Source organism: Telmatherina bonti, assembly GCF_933228915.1.
Source record: "Telmatherina bonti genome assembly, chromosome: 1".
NCBI lineage: Eukaryota > Metazoa > Chordata > Actinopteri > Atheriniformes > Telmatherinidae > Telmatherina > Telmatherina bonti.
In genome coordinates this window covers 21,497,439-21,520,837 of record NC_136619.1, presented here as the reverse complement: position 1 = coordinate 21,520,837, position 23,399 = coordinate 21,497,439, and the positions used below count along the sequence as shown (strand labels likewise).

General features: G+C 37.2%; 1 protein-coding gene across 1 annotated transcript in view; it reads right to left on the bottom strand.

The window, feature by feature from the left end:
* The window catches only part of LOC306760319 (CUB and sushi domain-containing protein 1-like), a gene marked incomplete at both ends in the record, with an annotated part of 457,273 nt that overhangs the window by 171,547 nt on the left and 262,327 nt on the right, over positions 1-23,399 (bottom strand). The window contains 3 exons of the mRNA XM_079246123.1: positions 4,996-5,077; positions 17,624-17,701; positions 21,661-21,773. Of these exons, the coding sequence (XP_079102249.1) occupies positions 4,996-5,077; positions 17,624-17,701; positions 21,661-21,773 (273 nt within the window). The remainder of the gene's footprint in view (positions 1-4,995; positions 5,078-17,623; positions 17,702-21,660; positions 21,774-23,399) is intronic.

Genomic DNA, 23,399 nt, shown 5'->3' with positions numbered 1-23,399 from the left:
CCAAAGCAGGAAAAATGTGGAACTAAGAGTAAAAATGGCTGTACTGTGCAAAAAGATGATGTTTTTATAGTACCAGTGTGTAATCAGCTCCTATTGGGATACAGTATCTACCTATTGGGACTTCTCCAAGGCAAGGCAAGTTTATTTATAGCACATTTCATGTACAAGACAATTCAAAGCGCTTTACATAAAAGTCTTCTGGACCACAGCCAATATAAACTCAGACCCAGTTGTGGGCCAGCAAAGCCTTCTCTGCTGGCCTAAACACCACCAGAAACACTGACCTAAATTTACAATCTAAATTCTAATTTCATCCCTGAAATTGCATTATTTTATTCCCAACTTCATTTCATAACCTCTCTCTGCTCTCTGAGTTTACCCCATGTGTGTCGCCATGTCAATCTGACAGAAACTAGACATTAGAGCTAATGCATGTGCGAGGTGGGGGAGCTGTGTAAGTGTGCTGTGTAGATGTGAGTGTGATGATGTGGATGAGAAAAAAACAGTATGATCAAGTGTGCATTTTGTAACTTTGATGTTTTATACTCTCATGTGTCACGTATTTGCCGTGAGCTCTAGGGTTAGATAGGCAGATAGTTGCAAACTGCACCGGACACACAAATGGTCATTTAAATGTACATGATTTAAGTGCCTGCTTAATGTAACACAATCAAGACTGTAAGACACCATTAAAATATTGCAAAGCTACCTAAATGATTCAGTATCAGTCCCCAGACCATTTAACTTTGTATGTCCTCACAACCAGAAGTGTATGTTTACGTCCCCCCCCCCAAAAAAAAAGACTTTAAAAGTTGTTTAAGCCGCTCTAGCCGGCTCATCCCTCTGATAAACACGTCAACCAACTTTAAGAGCCAAACGCCAATTAATTAATTCACTGTAAACATATGTAGACCATGGGCATAGTGCAGCAAAGTTAATGTATATGATTTTAGATGGGGAAACAGACTGCGACATTGTGACAATATGAGAGGAAAAAGCAGAGCAGGACCTTGTCTACGGCCTCGACCGTACAGCATGATGGTCCGTTGTGCAGCTTCTCTACCTGGCCAGAGGGAGGTGCTGTTGAGTCATTTTTATAGAACTATGAAAAGCAATAAATGCCATCAGTTTAAAATCGATAGGTACTGCAGGCCATAGGAAATTATCATTGGAAAGACTATATAAAATTTAATTATAAAAGAAAGTGAAAATATATCTAAACTATTTTAATTATTTATTCTTACATTTTGTTTTTCTGCTTTGGGTACGGACTGTTACCCTGTCTACGCTGACTGAACACTACTGGCATGTCTGAAGGTGACACATATATTTATAATTAGTTTTTATTGTGTAAAGCACGTTCAGATGCTTTTGTATTGGAATTGTGTTGTGAATAAAGTTTGATTTGATTTGGATTTAATCTGTCCAGGGCATGCAGAATCAGTAGTGTTGGCCAATAATTGGCCATAACTTAAACACAATTAGTAATGAAACTTTTTCTTTAACCTGTCAAATCAACACAGACCAATTCATATCAATTTAAGTTAGCAGGTTTTAGAGCCACAATGGCTGGTGGAGGAGAAACGCACTTTCCCATTAAATCCAATGGGAAAGTGTGTCCAAACTTTTGACTGGTAGTGTATAAATAATCCACTGTCGAGGCAGATCTTTCCTTAAAAGCTAGAAATCACGAAGGGCTGGTTATCCAACCCTGAAGCTAGTTCGCCACTTCCAGACCAGTGTCTACAAGCTGCAACACTGGTTACCACCTCTGAAGAGCTTTGCACATTATACTGCTGAGAATGCCCGCTGTTTGCAAGTGACTGATTTGTTGTTTGGAGTCACAAAGGTTTGCAAACTTAAGCTGGCTTACGAAGGCAGCGGGGCGACAACAAGCCAAGGTGGGGCACTTGCAGCCTGCGGTGCTTTTAAGGAGCCTGGGTTGAGTGCAAGTGTGCAAAGAAACAGAGCTTCATGATGAAAGCAAGAAGGAAACAGGGACATACAGAAAAAAAAAACGGATCGATTGAGTGATACTTTTGGGTAACAGGAACTTTCATTCAGAGGGCACAAAGAAATTGCTGAATTCACAAATAGACTGAAATATATGGAGTTTCTTTCTTCTCCAGTTAAAACAATGTAAACTTGCATCACCATCTACCCACTAAAAGTGTTTTGAGAGATTTCATCTGATTAATGCTATTAGTGACATGATGAGAGAAGATATAAAAAAGGAGTTTTATTGCCGCTGTTATGCTGGATGAGACAACAGAAATGAAGATCTGCAGCTCATCCTGGTACTGCACTTTGTAATGCAGGCAGGTGTAAAGGAGCAGTATGGCACGTATAAAGGTGTTACAACATGCAAGCTGAACTTATCGTCCATTTCTTTGAGAAATATAAATGCCTGGATCCATTATATGGTCTATTTATACACATATATGCACATTGAATTTGGTGCTGACAAAACAGTTCTCATGGGTTAAAGAATATAATGTAAAGAGATCTTTTTGCCCTTCTCAATGAGCTCGCTGCATTTTTCTCTAGATCTCTGAAACGCACACATCTACTGCAGGATATTTTCCAGCAGCGTGTTCTTTGTTTGGCACCAAGTCTTTGAGAGTGCACCCCAAGATTGGTTAGTACGGTTTTTAAGAGTTTGTTTGTCACATACTGGAACATCATGACAAATATGACAATGACACTGTGTGCTGATGAACTTAATGCATGTCTGATGCGTGCTTTAGAACACTACAGAACAAATCACTGGACGTAAAGCTCTTATGTTTGGACAAAAACTTTGGGACACCACTGAGTGAGAGAGGGGCTGGTTTGCTGTAGCATTGTGTGCATCTCAGGTGCCCAAAGCAAACAGCAAGGACCTTTATTACACACTACCAGTAACTCAACAAAAGTGTTCTAGACAACAATTTTTGCCAAATACAGAATAGATTTCAAGCTCACAAACGCATAATGTTTCAGTTTCAGGCATACTGGAAAAGGTCCTGCATACAGTTTTGTCCAGAGTGGCCAAGAGGGCCAAGGATCACTACAGTATATGATCAGTCCATTTACATAAAGAGTTGACTGTGATGTCTGCTATGACAGACTTTGAAGGAAAATATCCCACTGATTTCCTCAATTTCCTCCACCTAAAGAAATGTGAGTGAGAACATGCTACAACTGTGCAGATTGGCATGTCATACTGTGACTACCCCTATATCCACTGTCACTGTCAAGCAACACGCTATGCCCTCGAGAGATTTAAAATGCATGCCAGGAATTCCACTGGACAGTGACGACTCACAGACTTGGCCTCCATGGCTACAGAAAAGAACTTCCTGATGGAACTGAAACACAGAGATCTCCTCTAAGACAGAAACATTTTAGCCTTCAAGAAAAAACTTCAAAAGATGGAATTTCTTTATATACATCTCAGGTGAGTGTGATGTATTTTATCTAATAACCTCTGCCAAGGAGGTGGCCAAGGTTATTCTTTGCTGGTGTTTATTTGTTTGTGTGTCTTTCTGTCTGTTAGCAACTTCATGCAAAAGTACTTGACAAGTTTTCTTTCTTTTCTTCTTCTTTTTTTTTTTTTTTTTTTACCTGAGAACAGGTCTTGATCGAACTTAAGAAGTATTAAATTTTATGTGTGATCTGGATCACCAGCTTTTTCCAGGACTTATTTTTACAAATTCTTCATGACTGTGAGATACGGCTATTTATGGTATATAAGCAAACATCTCTACAACAAATGATCAGGATGCTTGGTCAAAAAATAGAGAAGTTCCCAAAAGGTTTTACACAACATAAAGATTAAATCTGGATACAATGATCCAGAATAGGAAAAAAAAAGGGGGATCTTTGGAATTGTCATCACTGCAAGAGAACAAATTAAGATATAAGAATGTGATAAGGAACATAATTCTACTCTTTCCTTTCATGTTTTTATGTTACTAGATACAAATAAATTCTGCTCTAGATGACGCACATGGTGCATTTGTGGTTGTAGTGCAGAGGTTTGGAGTTATACAGTGGCCCTGAAGTGTCATAGCAAAACAAAAGCCACAAAACAACACAATAAGGCAAAAGACAAAACAACACGACACACAACACGTGTGCTATACAAATAAAACTAGGTGAATTGAATTGTTGTGGCTTGTTGATGTTGATTATTGCAATCTTTTGGTGTTTGTTTGCATATCCGTTCTGAAATTAGGTTAGTATGGCTAGTTGTGATACAGAACAACTGTTATTTAAGAAAAAACTTCTTTTCTCTGTTAAGGGGAAGTTTCCTGTGGTGGGAGGAGCTTCAGGGTTAAAAGGAGGGCATTCTGACTTGCTCGGGGTGGGAGTAGGTTGGATTAAGTTGTAGAGCTGGAGTGTATTGAGTGTATAGTGAGAACCCTTGTAAATATTGTATATATTGTAAATATTGTGGATATTGTACATATTACACGGGACCACTGTACTTATCATTGCACTTGGGAAGAGTTGGTAATAAATTTCCTCAAACAAAACCATGACGTCGCCATCGTCATTGGGAACAGCAGAGAGAACCCTGTGACACTTTTGTTTTGCTGTGAAACTTCAGGGCCACCGTAGAGCTGTCTTTTTTTTTTCGCTTTACTGATAAGGGCATTTACCCTCAATATGCCAAATGCCTCCCCCTCTGTCATGCCATGCTTATTATGCTGCATTTTTTGTATTGTAATGATATTTTTTACAATGGTTGTATTAAGTGAAGATTAAGTTAGGTAAATCCCCACTGAAGGCCAAGGTATCAATTGCACGGCCCGCTACTGCTCAAACATATGAATTTAAACACAGCAATCTGGAAATACACTGAGTGGGTATTCTTTTTTTTCTTCACTTCATTGATCTGGTGTGTAATGCCAGGTTAGCATACATAAGCTAACAAATAAGCAATCAAAGCAAAATTCCGGAGAGCTGAATGGGAAAGATGAGTCAGAGAAACAAAAAACACAGACTTACTGAAAAGCAGAGCCCATTCTCTTGCCATTTTCAGGGACTCCAGGATCTGGGCAGACATCTCCAGCCAGACCACTTTGACTCACTGAAAAAAAATAGCAGAAAAAATGTATTATTGTCCATCTTGCTTTGGTATATGTATTTGCATTTAGTCAGGATATTTTACATAGTTTAGCAAGATTTTACAGGCAAGTTGTTGGTGAATAACCTTACTGCTTATACTGTTTACATGATACTTAGCCATTTGTAATTTCTTTATCTGTAAAACCCATCAACACAAAATTGACATGTTTCAAATATTCCGATGAAATACGAAGAAGCAAACTGATTTCCATATTCATCATATGTACCGGGGGTTGTGCGGCACATTAAACCACAGATCTTCAAACTGAGAGATCACCCTGTCATATTTATACCATGATTTAACTTTCTTCCAAATGTCTGCATTATTTAAAAGAAAAAAATGTGGGAAAATATAAACTGAGCTAAGAAGGATAAAAAAAAATACTTAAAATGAAAATGATTCAATAGCGGTTTCAAGCAAACTGTGCAAAGAATCAATGAAAAGGACCGTTGCCACCCTACCCTTCATCACTAAATCATCTCTCTGCATAGTATTAGTTTGAAAAACAGCACAAAAGCAAAACACACAACAAATTTAGTCCATCTTATATTCTGGAAATTGCATTGGTTTTAGACCAGCTGGGAGCATCTGCAGCATGCCTAAATTGTAATGTAAATGGAAATGAGCCCAGACAACATAATAGAAACCAGTTTAGGCCAGTTCTCTCTTAATGGAACTCTGTGGATGAATAATGATGGTTAGACAGACATGAAAAATGGAGGGAAAAAAGGAGAGAAAATATGGAGTGCATGGATATGAGAGAAACATTGACGAGAGAGCAGGGAAGTACTAAGAAGAAAAAAAAAAGAATATTCTGCAAGGGTTTAAATATGACCCCAAGACAGAGCAATATCTGACCTCTGTGGCTTCTTCTTTTCCTCTCTGCCAATCTTTTTCTGTACATTTCCCTCTAATTTATTTCCACTCGCCCCCTCGTTTTACTTTTGTATACTCCATGTGCTCGGCCTGCTTTTTCCTCTCGCACACATTAGCAGCAATTTACAAAGGAATGCCGAAGTTTTGTGCTTCCCAACATAAAAGATAGATGAATGATTTGCTGCGTTTGTGAGATTGCATTTTTGTGTGTGCTGTGGGGTTTGTGCGCGTATAGACACGGAGTGTGCATGTTTGTGTGAGATATGATGCAAAGAGAACAAGCTGTCTTCTAGCTCTGCTGTGTTTTTGATGTTCTGTCCAAAAATCACCACACAAACATTTTAACACACACACTATCATTGTGCTCTCTCTAAAGCATGTTCAAATGGCATTCATTGGCATCAAACACAAAGGTTCATATTGCAGAAACAAATCCAGCTCATGCAAACAACATGAGATTGTTGCAGAAAAAAGATGACAAATATGACTGCTGGGCTGATGTCAAAAATCCTCACGCTGACTTAATCCCATATTTGCACTTAAAAGACTATTCAACATTTAAACACAAGCTTATGATGCGTAACATCATTTCCATATCATCAAAGCCTTCTGCAAACGTTTCATCACTAAAAGTAAACTTTTTAGGAATTTGTAAAAACTGATTAATTCCCTCATTGGTGACCATATATGGGGACCGAGCAGTACATGAGTTTCACTTTTAATAAAATACTGTCAGTTTCACCCTGAAACCTATGAACAATTATCAGACTAAATGTGTTTCTGTTGAATAAATATAATGTTCCCAATTAAACCAAAATGTTTTTAAAGCACAAACTTGTCCAAAAATGGGGAAAAGTAATTTTCTAATTACTGTGTATGACTGATTAGCTACTACTTTTCTGAGTATTAATGCCTGAATTATCAAAATATTAATATTTTACTCATGGTCTTCTTAGTTTTGTTGTTAAAACAAACAAAAAAAAAAAAAACAGATTTTAAATACATTTTCAATTAAATCTCTCTAAAGTGCCAACCACAGCACTGGTAAGGCGGCTCAGTCACTCAGTGTTCAGCTGTAATTGCGATGCGGCCTTCGCTGCTTGCAACTTGTCTCAAATTTGTATAAGAACTGGCACTGCAATTTGGCTACAAGATTCTTGTGCAGGAAAAAAAAAACACTGCTAAAATAAATAAATATATAAATAAAGGGAACACTGAAACAACACATTTTAGATCTTGATGAATTAAATTTTCCAGTTGAAAATCTTCATTTGTTAAAATTGGAACAACATAAGAATAATCAATAGAAACCAAAAACATTAACCCAGAGGTCTGGTTTCAGAATCATACAAAGATCAGATCACAGGCTGACCCAACTTCTATGGAAACTCCTTGAAACAATTCAAAGTGAGGTTCAGTAGTGTGTGACACCTCCATGTGCCTGCATGTGCACTCTGCCATGTCTGGGCATGCTCCATGAAACAACAGATGTTCTCCTGATCGATCTCCTCCCGGACATGAATCAGGGCATCTGTCAATCCTTGGACAGTCTGTGGTGTGACTTAGCGATGGTGGATGGAAAGAGATATAATGTCCCAGAGGTACTCAATTGGATTCAGGTCTGGTGAACTGGAAGTACGAGCGTAGCATCAATGCCTTTGTCATAAAGGAACAGCTGACATCAGAAAGGAACCCAGGTCCCACTGCAGCAGCATATAGTCTGATAATGGGTCTGAAGATCTCATCCCAGTACCTAATGACAGTCAAGGTACCTCTGACTGGTTTGAAAAACCTTTTTACCATTTGATCAGCAGGATGCCATTATAAACACACTGTACACATGTACACACTCATTTTGACAATTTCGGCAGTGTATAGGGTTTTTTCGCATGCTCCAACCATGTGAGACTTAGGTAACATATTAGCCGTGTCCCAATTCAGAGCTTGGACACTTGGAGTTTGCAAAGTACATAGTGTACACTCTAAATCATCAACAGTCCGAATCTCACTGGTGAAATGACACCACCTAGCTAGTTAGTGTAAAAGAACTATCCAAAATGCTCCTGTTCCCAATTTCTTTGCAATTGCAGATGTGATATGGAAAACATGCAAGAATGGGAAATGGAAGATAAAAAAAAAAAAAAAAAAAAAAGTGAAAGAAATGGAGCTAAAATTTTGAATTGAATTTTTGTCTATGGGTTGAAATTGAAACTATGTCAAGGAGGCAGCCGAGATGAAAGAGCACAATGACGAATGTAGCCAACAAATCCGCACTTCAGAGTGCATAGGCCCTGCTTTGGGACACAGCTTTCAAATTTCAGAGAAGACCTGAAAAATGGCAACAACAAAACAGAGGTGGATTATCACAGATAAAATTTTTTTCTTTGGAAACCAAGAGAATAAAAGATTATGGAGCATTTCAAAGGTCGCAAGGTTATTTAAAAAGAATATCTTCTTCCTTATCTTCTTCTGAATTAGTACGCACCGCACATGCACATGTAAAAAGCAAAGTTTTTACATCTTTCCATCATGTAAACACACCACTTATCACATAGTTTTTTCTAGTGTCCATGTGATCATGTCAGCTGGAATCTCTGATCTGACTGATATCTGACAGTAGGATGAGATACTTGTCCATGTAAACCCAGCCTAACCCATAACCTCACTGAATCTACATTATAAGGTGAAGTAAGTGCTGGTGAAAAAGAAAAAACATCCGCTGTAAAATCCTTCTACCATTTGTCAGAACTGTCATAAGACGCTCAGGAAAATAAAGATTCTGCAATTCTGTGCAGTTTTAAATGACGTTGTAGAAAGGGAAAGGTATGACTACGTGGTATCACAATTACAATTTCCTGGTATAAAAATCTCTGCCAGTATTACTGTGAACAATACAAAAATGCACAACTTTTACTTTGTGAGTTCGGATGCTTATTGGCTTTGTTTCGGCCCTGTGATGGACTGCCGACCCGTCTAGGGTATAACTTGCCTCTCGCCTGCTGACAGCTTGTGTTTCATCTGCAACTCTGAACAAGATGAAACAGGTTTGGGAAATAAATTAATACACAGAGAGAAACAGATCTTGTTGCCACTATTTGGCTGTTTGGTTGGCAATAAAAATCAGTTTGTTAAATCAGTGTAAAACTAAATTCAGGAAAACAAAGGAAGTGATAGAATGTTGCCAAAGTGACTGTGTGACTGTAATGCTGAAGATTATCTTTCCCCTTTTGATGTTTCTTTTGATTGTTTTTTATTTGTGAGTATTTTACTGATTTAAAAATCAAGTTTCAGAGTGGTTGAAGTTAACAACATATGACTATGAGGCCATACAGGCTAGATGTTTAGTGTAGTTATAACAGATAAATGAGCAACTAGGGGAAAAAAAACTGACAAACAAAAAAAACAGAAAAAAAAACAATAACAGCATACACTGTGAGTGTTGTTACAAGGAAAGAAGGGAATCCTGAGGTTTGTTTGAGTGCGATCAGCTGATTTGTTCTAGATAAGAGCTTCTGAGGTGCTCTTCAGACACCTGCTGGCTGAGGAGAGAAAGTTTAAAGTGCAGTTAGCTCCTACTCTCTCTTCCGCTCCCTTCTTCATGTTGCCTCTCATCCTCTGTTTTTCTGCTTTGTCTCTCCTCAAAAGTCAATCCACCTCAGAGCTGAAGCCCACAGTCATCTATCCATCGAGCATTTTCAGTACCTAAAAGTTTAAAGCTAAAATGTTATTAAAACACATTGTACTTTTATTTTCTTGGGCCAAAGACTGCATGACTGTGAGCTTCATATAAACCATGTTGCTGTAGTGTCATTTTATCTCATAATTTCCAGCTTCAAGTGGGCTTCTACTGAAGTAGATTGCACCTCTTTGCCTGACAATCCTGAAGAAAAAAAAACTGATTATAAGCCACACTCTCGCAGCAATGATTCATTACAGTACTAGGCCATTGTCTAGGGAGTAATAATCCTTAATCACAATCTTTCAGCCTCTCTATAATTATGACACATCTTAAGAAGTCAGCTAATGTCACTATGAAAGAAGTTGAATACTAAATAAGCCGCATTAATAAAATGATTTCAAGTTGCCATACATACATCTCTTAATTGTTTTTAATGATTTTCCATTATCTTCAGAGTTTTAGGGGATACTAATCGAAAGATTGTGTGACAATTATTCATAAATAGGTAGTTTCTATAACTTATATAAATGTATTATTGTGTGTGCCATTAGACTGTGCTTTAATATAGGCAAGAGGCTGTTTCATTCCTTTAGATTATGATTCATAAGCACGCCATTCTCTAGACAGATAAAACTCATTACCATCACACTCTGGTTCTTTATAATGATTATACATTGCAAAAAGTCTGTGAAATCCAACTATAGAGCCATTATATCACCAGTGGGAGTCACGCAGTGCAAAGAAGTGCCGCTCAAATATCGGCTTAGGACTAAAATTTGACCTTGACTTTCTGTTTTTATGTTTTAATAACCCTGAGTGCCAGCATAGTGACACATCTTCAGGTAATCTCATTGAGCCAACATAAAGACTTTCTTTTTTTTACAGTCTGGTCTCCATGCCAGCATGTTTCCAATGAGTATTGGTCCCTTGCTGAGAGATGTAATTTCTCATTGGGGTCCAAAGCAGGAGAAGCTTACTGCTAAGTTCACAGTCATTATCGTCCTCCTTCGTGTCCACATAATGATTACAGATAAGAAAGTGCAACAATAATTTTACAGATGGGATCGGTCATCGAGCATTTCAGCAATAACCACTGGTAATTAATGTCATTTTCAGATTCAGACCAATGGGTGCTTTAAAACTCACAAGGTCTGCTTGGTTAAGGCGGCTGAGTCTTTAGAATCTGAAGACAACTTCAAACATGTTTAGCATAATGTGGAAAGCGGGCACACATGCTTCAAATACTTCAAGACGTAACTTTCTTTTGTTATTTTGTTGTAGAATATATGCAACCTCGCAACCGGTGATGTTGACCATGTTGACATATTTATAAATATGATCCTAAAACAGAGCAAGAAAATCACATGAGCTATGTAAAATATGCTGATCTGAAAAAACAAGTTATCTAAACACATTTACACTTTCATCCCTTGTTTAGAAGTCTTTGCAGTGTCTAGCGACACACTTCCTACTTTACCCTCCATACCCCCAGGTGCCATGGTTCCCAGGACCACTCATTATTAGCAACTTTTAGGTTTGCTTTGTCAGGTACACGGTTGCATGTTTTGAACTTGCCCTCAGGTTTCTTGTTTGTGTCAGAGGATTTTGAAACTCCAGATTTTGGTGCAGAAAAGGAATACTGCACTAAGAAGAAAACATGATTTTGAGGATAAGGCCGTGTTTTTAGGAATATGGATATTATCTAGATTTTGAATGGTGCACATACTGTAAAGGCATAATCATTTCCACTGAAATGTTGATTTGAGTTATATTAAACTATAGTGACTTGAAAATGGAAAAAAAAACAAAGCAAAAAGAATATTCAATCTAAAACCATTGGAAGACATTATGATAATAGGATCCAGTCTTACTTAGATTATGGCTAACATGGGGAATATTGCTTTGGATGTAAACTTTGCCCCTTGCAATGATATATTTGCTTTTATTCCCTTCACCTGGCAGTGGTTTATGTTACGGTGGACTGGAGTATATTTAGGAATCATGCAGTGGGAGAGACACCTCCACAGAAAACAATAAAATGAGTCACCTCACAATGCTCATGTTTTTGCCAGTTGGCCCTCCTTCCTTAACAAGCAAAACCAATAGGTCTGAACTCACCAGACTGACTTCAGGCAGTTCTTTTATAAGGAAACAACTCTATGTATATAAATATGTTGCTGTTGTGTATATTTGAATGTGTGCAAAGTGCAAGTATGTCAGATACAGTATTCAGCGTGTGTGTGTGTGTGTGTGTTTGTCTGCCTGTGGAGATCTGAGCCTTTCACCAAGCACCGCATTATTGATAAACATAATATACTGAGTTGCCTGAGGAAATGATCACATTCTCATATACACACTCAAGTACACACTGAGCAAACTGGTTTAAATTTTTATTGTAGCAAAACAGGAGGAGGCGTGCCAGCACATGTGATTACTCTTGTACACCAGAAACACGCACACACTCGCAAAACACCCAACTAATGTTGATTGCAGTAGAAGATGCTTAGCTGAGCGTGTAAATCAGACAAATTATTGATGAGGATTTTATCATGAAGTTCCACTAAATGTTAAGGAAAGGATGAGGAATGAGCGTGGGCCTCTGTGATAATTAAACGCTTTATACACATGATCTTAACACACTTCTAGAGGCACCTTCAAGCCACAAAGAAATATCTCTGCCGTCAGACTGTTGCACTCTCATTATTTATCATTTATGAGTCACCTAACTTTATTCTAATGAACAAGTTTAGTGCATTTGTCAGTTTTCTTATTCATCTAATTTACCACACTGTTCTGCTGCAACAAAAGGTGGATGCGAAGGCTCATCCAATTTAACATCACAAAGCCAGAACTCAGGAAATATGTAAAGGTTTAAACAGAACCACTTGAGAGGTTTTCTTTTAACATCCTAAAGAAACCATAAACAGTAACACCTACTTTGAACATTAGGTGCCAGCGTTCAAACAAACTGTATTAGTCATAAATCACCTTGAGACTTTCTCAGAGAGCTTTTGTGTGTGTATGCTTTGAATTATGGAGCTACAGAAGGTTTCTTTTTTTTCTGTTTTTTGTCCACGTTTTACTGTCTAAAACACATCAGTTTTACCCAAATGTTAATCTTTTACATTTTCTACATACGCAGCGGTAGAAATCTATTTAGATGAACATTGAAACTCCCATTGCTACTTAAACCTTTAACTAGCACCTCACCTCTAACAACAGATAAAGTAATGCTATGAAATGTTTAATGTAAAATGACCTTGAACGAGGTAAATCTCAGATATCCAAATGCAAGATATTGCAACTTCTAATGCCCTTTAATCTTCTGTGTTGACACTACCATGCTGTTAATCATTATGAAGCATGTAAACAACAGAAGACTAGTCCCAAATCAGGGTCTGCACACACTGAAGTGTGAAGACTGCACAGGCTACGAAGTGTTCTACGTCAGCGGTGTGCTTACGACGGCCTATCTAGTGTTTGAGAATTACCCATAGTGTTACATTCCTGTGTTGCTTAGCAATTACATATGCAAACTTTATCTAATTACTGATCCCATTTTACCACACGAAAAAAAAAAAAAAAAAAAAAAAAAAACTAAATAAGTTTTTTAAATGACGGAGAATTGTGCCAGTAATTTTCATTTTATTGATTTTCATTGACCTTTATGATTAAATGACAAACATGAGTAGGAGAACGACCAGACAAGTTCTCCTCTGGCTGACAGCTCATCCTGTCAAGCTGACGTTAACGTCAGTGAAAAATAACCATGCTTAGACACATATACAGTCCTCACATGTATTCAGAGCCTCCCATTAAAGCAGCAGAAAAACAGTTGCCCGTGACAAATGTAATAAATTCTTTGAAAATCATTACATTATTTTCTAATTCGGGTTCAATAGAAAGATTCTTTAAAAAGCAAACAAATGTGATAAAACAATATTTGTTACATCACTCAAATCAAATCAAACTTTAATTGTATCGCACTTTTCCATGTAGAAATATATCAAAGTGCTTAAAAACTTATAAAAAACCAAAGTCACGCTTAAAAACACAAACGCATGTTACCCACACAAAACTCGACCCCTCCCCCTGACCATTTATGCCACAATAAAAACTACTAACTTCAGGATTCTATCTCTGTATTTGGCTTGACACTGCTGCGAGGACACGACATCTGGGGAATCCGTTCATGTCAGGAGCCACCCCAGAAATAAACAGAAACACAGCCACAGGGAACGCCCAGGCTTGGTTCCACACCACAGCTATATGACTGCAGTATAGAACCCCTACCAACACCCCCGCCAGGACGACCCCCGCCACAACGACTCCGCCGGACAAGCAGGCGTATGTAGTATGAATAATCGGACATAAATGAACGGCATATTCAAAACCGTAAAAAATGTGCCGTTTTTAACGTGCAAACGCGTTGTGAACCTGAACGCACGGTGGCGTAAATTATGTGCGGTGGCATTTTATGCATATTTTAGCTTCAAGAGGCTGTCGTCTGACTGCTCAGCCATTGATGTTCGGGCATTGTACGCAATCAGTGCACTGCTTACGCAGTCATGATCAGAGGATCTCTCATCCTTGGTGAAAGAGAGAACGTAGCCTACTTACATACACACACCTGCCATTCTGGTCCTGTCTTAATCAGAGTGTGTTGTACCTGTCGCTGGGCACTTTTGTGCATGACACCGAAATAAACAAAGTCAAGTAATCAAATGTATAGTTCCCCTAACTGCAGCTGAAATGCATTTATAAACATATCACTGTGGGAACAGGAATAAAAAAAGCCTCAAGATGTAATACAGCAGTGAACTATATATTTGATTACTTGACTTCGTTTATTTCAGTGTCATGCACAAAGCGCCCAGCAACAGGTACAACACACTCTGATTAAGACAGGACCAGAATGGCAGGTGTGAAATTTCTTCTTTGCCTAATCATTACAAGAAATAGGGAGATATCAAAACAGCGGGTTAAAATCTTAAGTTCTAAATCATATGGGGGGTGTGAGTTCAACATACAAGATCATTTTCACTTTGAACCTGCATTTGGTCTGGATCAACGACATCAATAGAATGATTAGCAGTTTAGGAAACTGAACACTGATTGCAGCTCTTCTCTTATGAAATATTGCAGTAAGTTTGCTTGCTTTGCAGGGGTGAGAGTAAAACATTGTGATGGGGAGCCGGGCAGGGTTACAAACCAACAAAAGGATGGCACATAAACAGATGTTATAGATTTGGAAATAGAGTAAGCTGGTTCTGATTGAAGTGATCGTCAGAAGTAAAGTGAAGTACCTTTTTACAGCCAATTTAACTGCCAATAACATTTTTCATAGACAAGTGTTTCCTTAGGATTATCCTGCAGCATATGGGTTTAATCACTGCGTGAGCATTTATTGTTCTTTGATGACAAGAAAAACCCTCTTTGAGCCAAATCAAAGTTGTTGTTTTTTTTTGTTTTTTTGCTTTTTTTCTTAAGTGTTCCTTCAGCATTGTTTTTTTTTTTTTTTCACAATCATCATATCTTGTGGTTTTACAAATTTTACACTTTCCCCAATGGGCAAAAACAACTGCTTGTGTAGGGATATGACGAGATGATGGCTGTGTCTCAATTCAGGGTCTGCACACTTCAAGTCGGGACTCCTCGGTTGCACACGTCATAGTGGCACGCCAAGCGCTGCCCCAATTTAATGGCATTTAGGTTTCTTTCTGAACCATGGGAAATTTTCTAGTTTTGCTCCTGAAATACCACAACATCAGCATTAAATGGATAAAATACATGAGTAAATTAAGGGGAGACACTACAAGTAAACAGTGTAAAATTTATAACTTACAGGTATCATCTTGAAACTTAAGTATTCCTCATATTTGACGACTATTTTTTCATATTTCAAGGTTTCTGTAATTCATTCATTCTTTTTTTCCTATACCACTTAGTCCAATTCAGAGTTGTGGGGAAGCTGGGGCCTGTCCCAGCAATACGCAGGCATGAGGCAGGGTAGACCCTGGTCAGGTCGCCAGTCCATCACAAGGCCAACAAAGAGAGACAAACAAGCATTCACGCTAATACTTACTTCTAAGGAGGATTCAGAGTAACTAATTAACCAAACATGTATGTGTTGGGAAGACCCAGCAGGGGGAAGGTTGGAAGAGTGGTCTGTGTGGAATTAGCATGTTTTCCTAAATCTTATGTTTAAATATGCCAATTAGGTATCATCACCAGAAGTGCAATAATTCACATGCATTTGGAAGAAAAAATTTCAATGCTGAATTAAGCCAGTGTAGTGCATGACAGTGGAAAAAAAAGAACCGGATAAAGTAACTGACATCTATGTCAACCATGATTTTATTGACTTACATAAATGGGAATGGTAAATGGACTTATATTTACATAGCACTTTTCCAGTCATATGACTCAGCATGAAGGGGAATTTGACTGAGAGCTGTCTATGTAGGATACACTGGCGCCCAACATGTTTACTGCATTTGGGTGAAAGCAACAAAGAGCCACCTATTCAATAAATGCAATAACTCTACACTTGAATGAATTGTCGATCTTTAGCTATATTTACATGGAGAAATAAATAATATATCAGATTGAAATAAATATGAGCAGAGACTCCAGCTGGCATGTTTATATGGACTCTAGAAAGAGTGATCGGTTATGTGTTTACATGATAAGAAACACTTTCAAATGATTGTAATACAAGAGTGTCATCCTTCAGTGTTGGAAATACTAATAAAGACTCTCCAAAATCCACTTGTAGATGGCCAGTGCTAGCTCTAACCCATGCTTCGCAGCTTCCTGACTTTCTTTGTTAGCAAGATCGGCTTGATTTGGTTTGATTTAGTCGTCAAAATTGTAGCTGAAGATGCTTTAAATGGCCTCTTAATGACCTATTACATCGCTTTCTGACATTAAAAATCTACATTCCAGACTTGTTTAATAACACAGTGATATCTATCATGTGCACTTCTGCAGCCGCTGGTGCTTTTCCAGCGACTTTTATATCTGGTTCATTGAAGCATAGTTTCGCTTGACATGCTAAAAAATGGATGTAAACACACCTGCTGTTTTTAAACACAGCCCATGATTCAGCAAAGAAAAGCAAGACGATTAAAGTAGAAAAGAGACCAAACAAGAGTCATTGTAAGATTGTCTTTTGCTGAGAGCTCACAGTACAGGTTGGGGGGAAGATGGAAGGTGAATTGGTTGATGGCAGGAGGGATGTTGGTGTGAAAATTGCGAAAGTTGTCTTTACGTAGATCAGGGTAACTTTTGTAAATCAATGTAATTCTCATTTCTTCAGCTTCTTCAGATCAATCTCTTTACATGACATTTTACTTAAGTTTTAAAGAATGTCAGTCAAAAGATAATTTTGCCCCTCAGTAGGTAGTTGTGTGCTGGCATGCATTACGTATACATAAATAATGAAAATAAGTCATTCATTAACTATCAGTTGTAGCAACATCTGCAATAACAGTTAAACATAAGTATGCTTATTTTAAAATATATGTATAATTTAAGGTTTATATGAATGATGTAGTTTTCAGCTTTGCTTACATGAAATCTTTACACTGTAATGTTGATATCTTTACTCAGATAGATGTCTGGTTTTGTGCAATGTTAAGGAATAAATGAATTATGGAAGGTGTGTTGATATGTGAATCTAAAAGTTGAGAAAAAAAAATTAAGTCACAAGAAAGAAAAAGAAAGAAAACAGGAAAGTGGTTGTAATTCATGACTTCATGAAGGTCAGCCCCACTGAAAAATAGATGAAATCTCAACTCCTGCCACATCAAAGAAGAATGCACCATGTGTGTCCTTGTGTACACACAGCTTGTGCCTGTGTTTGCTCAGATATGACCCAACTTTGACTTGAAATATTTCAGTGACATATCTGCACTATTTAGCTGAAACTAAAAACAAAAATTACTTACAGACTGCATTTTTGTGATTGGAGTCTTTACTGGGCATCATCTTTACCCCTCTGGACTTCAACTCTATTGCTTTCTTCACTGCAGAGATGAGAAGAGAAGGAGGTTATTCATTAAATTATAAAACATTCTTTGTTAAACTTTAATTGCTGTACATCTTTCTCTAAAGCACTTAATTTAAAAAAAATAAAAAAATAAAAAAAAAAGGTTGCCATGTAGCTCTCTGCATACCACATTTACATGTAATCAAGCTTCACAATTCATCTCCTGTTCCAATCATACAGAGGCACAATGTTAAATAAGAACAGATAAAAGAGAGAAGCAATTAAATAAAGAAAAGTGTTTGTGTGTGTGTGTGTGTGTGTGTGTGTGTGTGTGTGTGTGTGTGTGTGTGTGTGTGTGTCTGTGGTGGTGGAGGGACTGAAGCAACATTAAAATGTATTCCATTTATTTGATCCTTAGTGACAGCACTGCAGAGGGTAAGAGTGGAAAAAAGAAAATCTCTGCTACAACCATACTATGTTCAACTGAGAGACGGACTTCGCATGAAAAACTGACAAACACATCTTCCTATTTCTCACCCCAACACACACACACACACACACACACACACATAAGACCTACCAATGGTAAAAGCAAAAGACCAATAAGAGAAGAAAAGAAAGAGACAAAAGTAAAGGGAATCTAGAAAAGTTGTCAGATATGTGGAAAAAAAAAGAAGAAAAAGAAAATAAGACTTGAGAACCTTCACAGAAACATGTGTGCCTTCACACACACACACACACACACACACACACACACACACACACACACACACACGCTCCACTTCGCTATCATGCTTCCAATAGATGTCTTTCCCATTGCAGTACTTTCAGATAATAATAAGAGTGGAATGACCATTTATTCCATGATCTGTTCATAATGTGTGTACATCAGTTTGTAACCACACACAAAAAAAAAAAAAAAAAGTTTGACATTTTTTACAGTTTGATACATATACACCCATACAATGATGCATTATACAGACATGTGTGCAAACATTTCCAAAACAAGTTTGCATGTTGTGGAAACTTTCATAAACAGAATAAATTTAAGAGTCAGTAAATGTGAAGTGATGCGATATAAAATATGTAAAGTAGTAAAGTATACACATGGTAGTGTTTTACAATGTTATCCGTTAACAGTTCACTCAGCGAATGATTTTCACAACTTAGTGCTACAACACTATTCCAAAGAAAGGTCAAATGTTTTTGGTTGTAAACCACAGTTACATCATCAGACATCATCAACATGAAACTGCACTCAAATCCAACATTGCCCTCGTCCACTTTGACTGGTTAGCGCTGCAGAACATGGTTTACTAAGTAACATGATACATTGTTTGGATGTGAGTTGAGCTGTTTTTTCCAACATCTTCCTGCAACAATAGTTGACAGCATAATAAAGTTAAAAAAAAAACAGAATCAAATTAATTAAAACATGCTTTAAATACAAAGATTACAATTTTCAGTTTGTTTCACGAGCATTTTTGCTTCTTTTTATTTGATTACTTTCTCATTTTTGTCCTCTACCAAGGTAAAGTTTATGCTTTCAACAGCACTGTTAAAAACAGACAGCAGCAGTTTAACTCAAAAAGTAACTGCTGTAAGTAAGAACTGGTTAAATTTGGGGGTTGGTCATGATCCAGGAAATTGTTAAACAATTCTTCTAGGGCATAGAGCAGATGCAAACATCTGGGAACACTGGTAAACATTTTCATATCTCAGTCTTTCACTGGTAAAATCAAAAGGTTGCTGTGTGACCTGTTCCATGATGCACTGGGACAAAACAGGCACTGGAACACCACTGGATTTTCATAGATTGTGCCTTTATTTTCATTGTGCTTGGCTGCCATGAATACTGTTGTTCAAGTTTAGCAAGAAATCATGTTTCAAACTACAGAAAAGACACAAAAGCCAAAAAAAGATGTGATCACTGTCTTGCAGCTATCAGGCATGTCAATGCTGTCGGTAGGGCTACACCTTGGAGACATTCGAAATATTCAACAGTTTGCTGAGATAAAAAAATAAATAAATAAATAAAACTAAATGCACACTTCAACACTGATGCTGGTATAAATTTGTTTTTTTTTTTTGTTGTTGTTTTTTTCCCACTGGCAAATTGTTAATGGTCACATGACCACCGGGTTGTGCCAGGTTTGTGCCTGCCCACGGGGAGATAAGGGTAATTTTATTATTAGTGCTTCTAACTAAAAAACTGATTCCTACATTTGCAGGCACAAAAAGAAAAAAAAAGATCATGGCTTGGCAATGGATATCTCAGTCTTTCACCGGTAAAATCAAAAGGTTGCTTCAAGTACTTCTCGTTTAGCCATAGCATTGTGACAAACTCAGTATGGGGGATTGAAAAGAGGTTCAGTGTAATCTGTTGGTTTTCCTTAACTTGCCTATTTACTATGAATTGGCTCAAATCAATGTATCTGTAAAGTGCCCTGAGATGACATGGTTGTGAAGTGGTACAAATACAAATAAAGCTGAATTGAACTGAATTACTGCCAAGAAAAAGAAGCTGAGAGTGACCATTTTGGAGATCAGTTGAGGGAATAATCATCAAAACATATATTGCTTATCCTGCGTTGCCATTTTGGAACTGTTGGAGGAACTCAGGATGGATTTGGAGCCACAAAGCATCACGCATTCAGTACCTGCAATGACAAAGCTCCTTGCAAGGGTGCACTTTTTCGCATGAGGGTCATTCCAGCATACGGTAGATGGGATCTCCCATCTTCTGTTTCTAGATGATCTGAAGTCTTAATTACCATACACCACCAAGGTTATCATGTTTCTTCTTCTTTGAACAATGCCCCAACCTGTTTGATTTACAGACTTTTTTCCTTTTGTTCACCTTCTAGTGTCTTGACATTATCTTTCTACTTCCTCCACTTGAATGACACAAATGCCACTAACTCAGTGCTAACTCAATGCTAACACAGCATAGGAATTCCCATAGCATGGCATTATTTTACCGGCAGCATTAAGTCTTTACCAGATATTTGGTGGAGAAAAACAGTACTGGAAAATAATTACAAGATTAATTAAAAAAAAAAAAAAAAGAAAAATATGAAAAGAGATCTTGTGAGTTGTTACATTTTAATAGACTTATGCAGACTGGTTACTGTAGTATGATGTGGAGCACAGGCGTGTTCCTTAACTTGTTGCAAAATCAATAAACATGACCAACAGAGGTTAAAGAGAAATATGATGAATACACAGAAAAGAAAGAGAAAGACAAAAAAGTGAACCATCTTTCTTTCACGCCATCTCATTTTCTCTCTCTCTACTCCGAGTTCCCTGCATATCCTCGTGGGACCGACCCTGCATGGAAGGATGGTTCACTGTCTCACAGCTTCAGCAGAATATCAGAAATGGCATCAATTGCAGTTTGTATATTCGTGTTCGGATTTATATTACAAATGTTTGTTTCTTCAATCCCCTCTTGCAATATCATATTAAGACATCTGTGAGCACATCTGTACAATGCATGTTGTTGAAACCACTAGCAGTGAAGTGCAAGTAAAAGCATTGATCAGTTATTCAAACAGGATGAAATAAAATGAACATCAAAGACAAATTACTATAAAGCAAAGCTATAACATGTCAAAGACGATGAAAGGCACCAAATAAACTAAACTAAAATGATTAAACATTATAAATATTGACATTTTCAGCTGTCTGCGCTTTTTATCAACATATAGTTATTAAAATTTACACTGGACATTCCTTGATAAAGGAAACAAACATAACATAGAAGTCGATTAATAGCAAAGTAAGATGTCTGTTTTGTTCCTATATTAAATCTGCAAATCGTACTTTTCTCTGTGAACATGCCACTGGTTATCTTTCACATCTAAGAAAATGCCATTGATACTGTCTGACTTTTTTTTTTTTTCTTTTTTTTTGCCAAGCATGGTTTCATCTACAATGACCTTCAAAAAAATGTCAAGAATAGACATATAATAAGCTTTGCAGAGTGTGTTATACCTTGATACTGAGCACTGAATCCTTTTCTTCTGTGATTGCTGTCTGACGTGAAGTGTATCCGAAGCCAGTTCTTATTTGATATTACTGGTGAGGGCACAGTTGTACCAGTCAGCCTGGAAGGAAAAATAATAGAAATAATAAGATTCATTATTAGGAACAAGTTGATTAAAGTAGATCCAACATTAAACTAATCACATTTCATTTTTTTTTTTTTTTTTTTTTTTTTAAATGAAGCAGTCTTTCTGCATACGACTGTCATTGAAGTAGAACTTTTCTTCCTTTTGTATAAGGAGATACCAGGACGAGATAACCTGTGAAATAAAAGATATCTCTAATGCAACAAGACTTTAGCTGCTGCTACTGCAAATCCTTAGTATGCATCTTTAGAGAAAAATCCATTGCATTATCGTATTGCTGTGCAATGTGTTTCTCTGCATTTTAGACTGAGGCAGAAAAAGTGCAACTGAAGCAGCAGGAGTGTTGGAGGATATGTCACGTACTGTAATTACAGAAAGCAGAATTACAGACCGCAGCGAGATCTACAGCTGCTATGAAGAATATCATTAAATTTATACTGCACATTTATTTGGAAAACCCGTGGTGAAAAAGGAGTTGCTAAAACTAGTAACACTAGAACTGTTGCTGTTGGAAGATTGTTACACCTCTGTCCCTGAAGTTTTTTTTTTTGTTGTTTTTTGTTTTTTTTCTGATGTTAATACTTTATGGATTTCCTTTAAAAAAAAAAAAAAAAAAAAAAGTATAAAACAAGTTTCACAGAAAAAATGACACACCTGTGTTCTGAAGCTAATGCTAAGCCACGATAGTTGTTAAGTGATCAGTACTAATAAAGCAAAGTTGTTTTATTTAGTCAACATAATTGGAATTTTGCTAAATCTATAGTTAGTATATCTGGGTTTTTATGTTTGTTGTTTTGTCCCATGTCGAGCTGAGTGTTTGATGATGGATTGCACAGGTTACAACACTACACATGCGGGAATTTGTTATTGGTGAAAAGAAAACAAAGACAACTTTTGCATGAATCTGTGAGAACTACAGAAAACTACAGATATTATATGCAGCATATACATGACACAAAGGTATGCAGTGTTTTATAAAAGATCATGTTTCTGAAAATATTCTGTATTAAATATTCAATAAAACCGAGCAGCAGCATCATTATTGTTGCATCCCTGAAGGACTGTTGTGCAAGTTGTACAAATAAGGAATTTTGTTACTCTTAAAAATTATTTTAAATCAAAATATTTGGCTATTACTTATTCTAGTCTTTACCTTCACAGAGCAAAAGACAAATATGACAAACGGAAAAAGAGAAGAACAGGAATTTGATAGAGATTGTAAATTGGTAGCTGGAAAAGAGGTCCGAAATAAAAGAAACAGTTTGCTGAGCATCGTCACATAGATAAGTTAGCATTTTCTGTGAAGTCTTACATCAGCTTTAGCTTCCCTCTCATTTTGTTACCAACAGCCTCCCGAAGGAGTAGTTATAAAAAACTAAAAGAAGTGGGGAAATGGTGCGCTGAGAGAAAAAAGGAAATGATGTAAGAGTCTGCCTGGAAGCAGATGTTCAGCTGTTTCACCAACAGTCGCCCTCCCCAACCATCACCCAATCACTACAAAATAAGAAGAGTCATTTAATAATGCTGTAGGTATGTGGAGACCAAAGTAAAATACACCAAGAGATGAGGAACACACCAAAAAATGGAATGGCAAAAACAGAG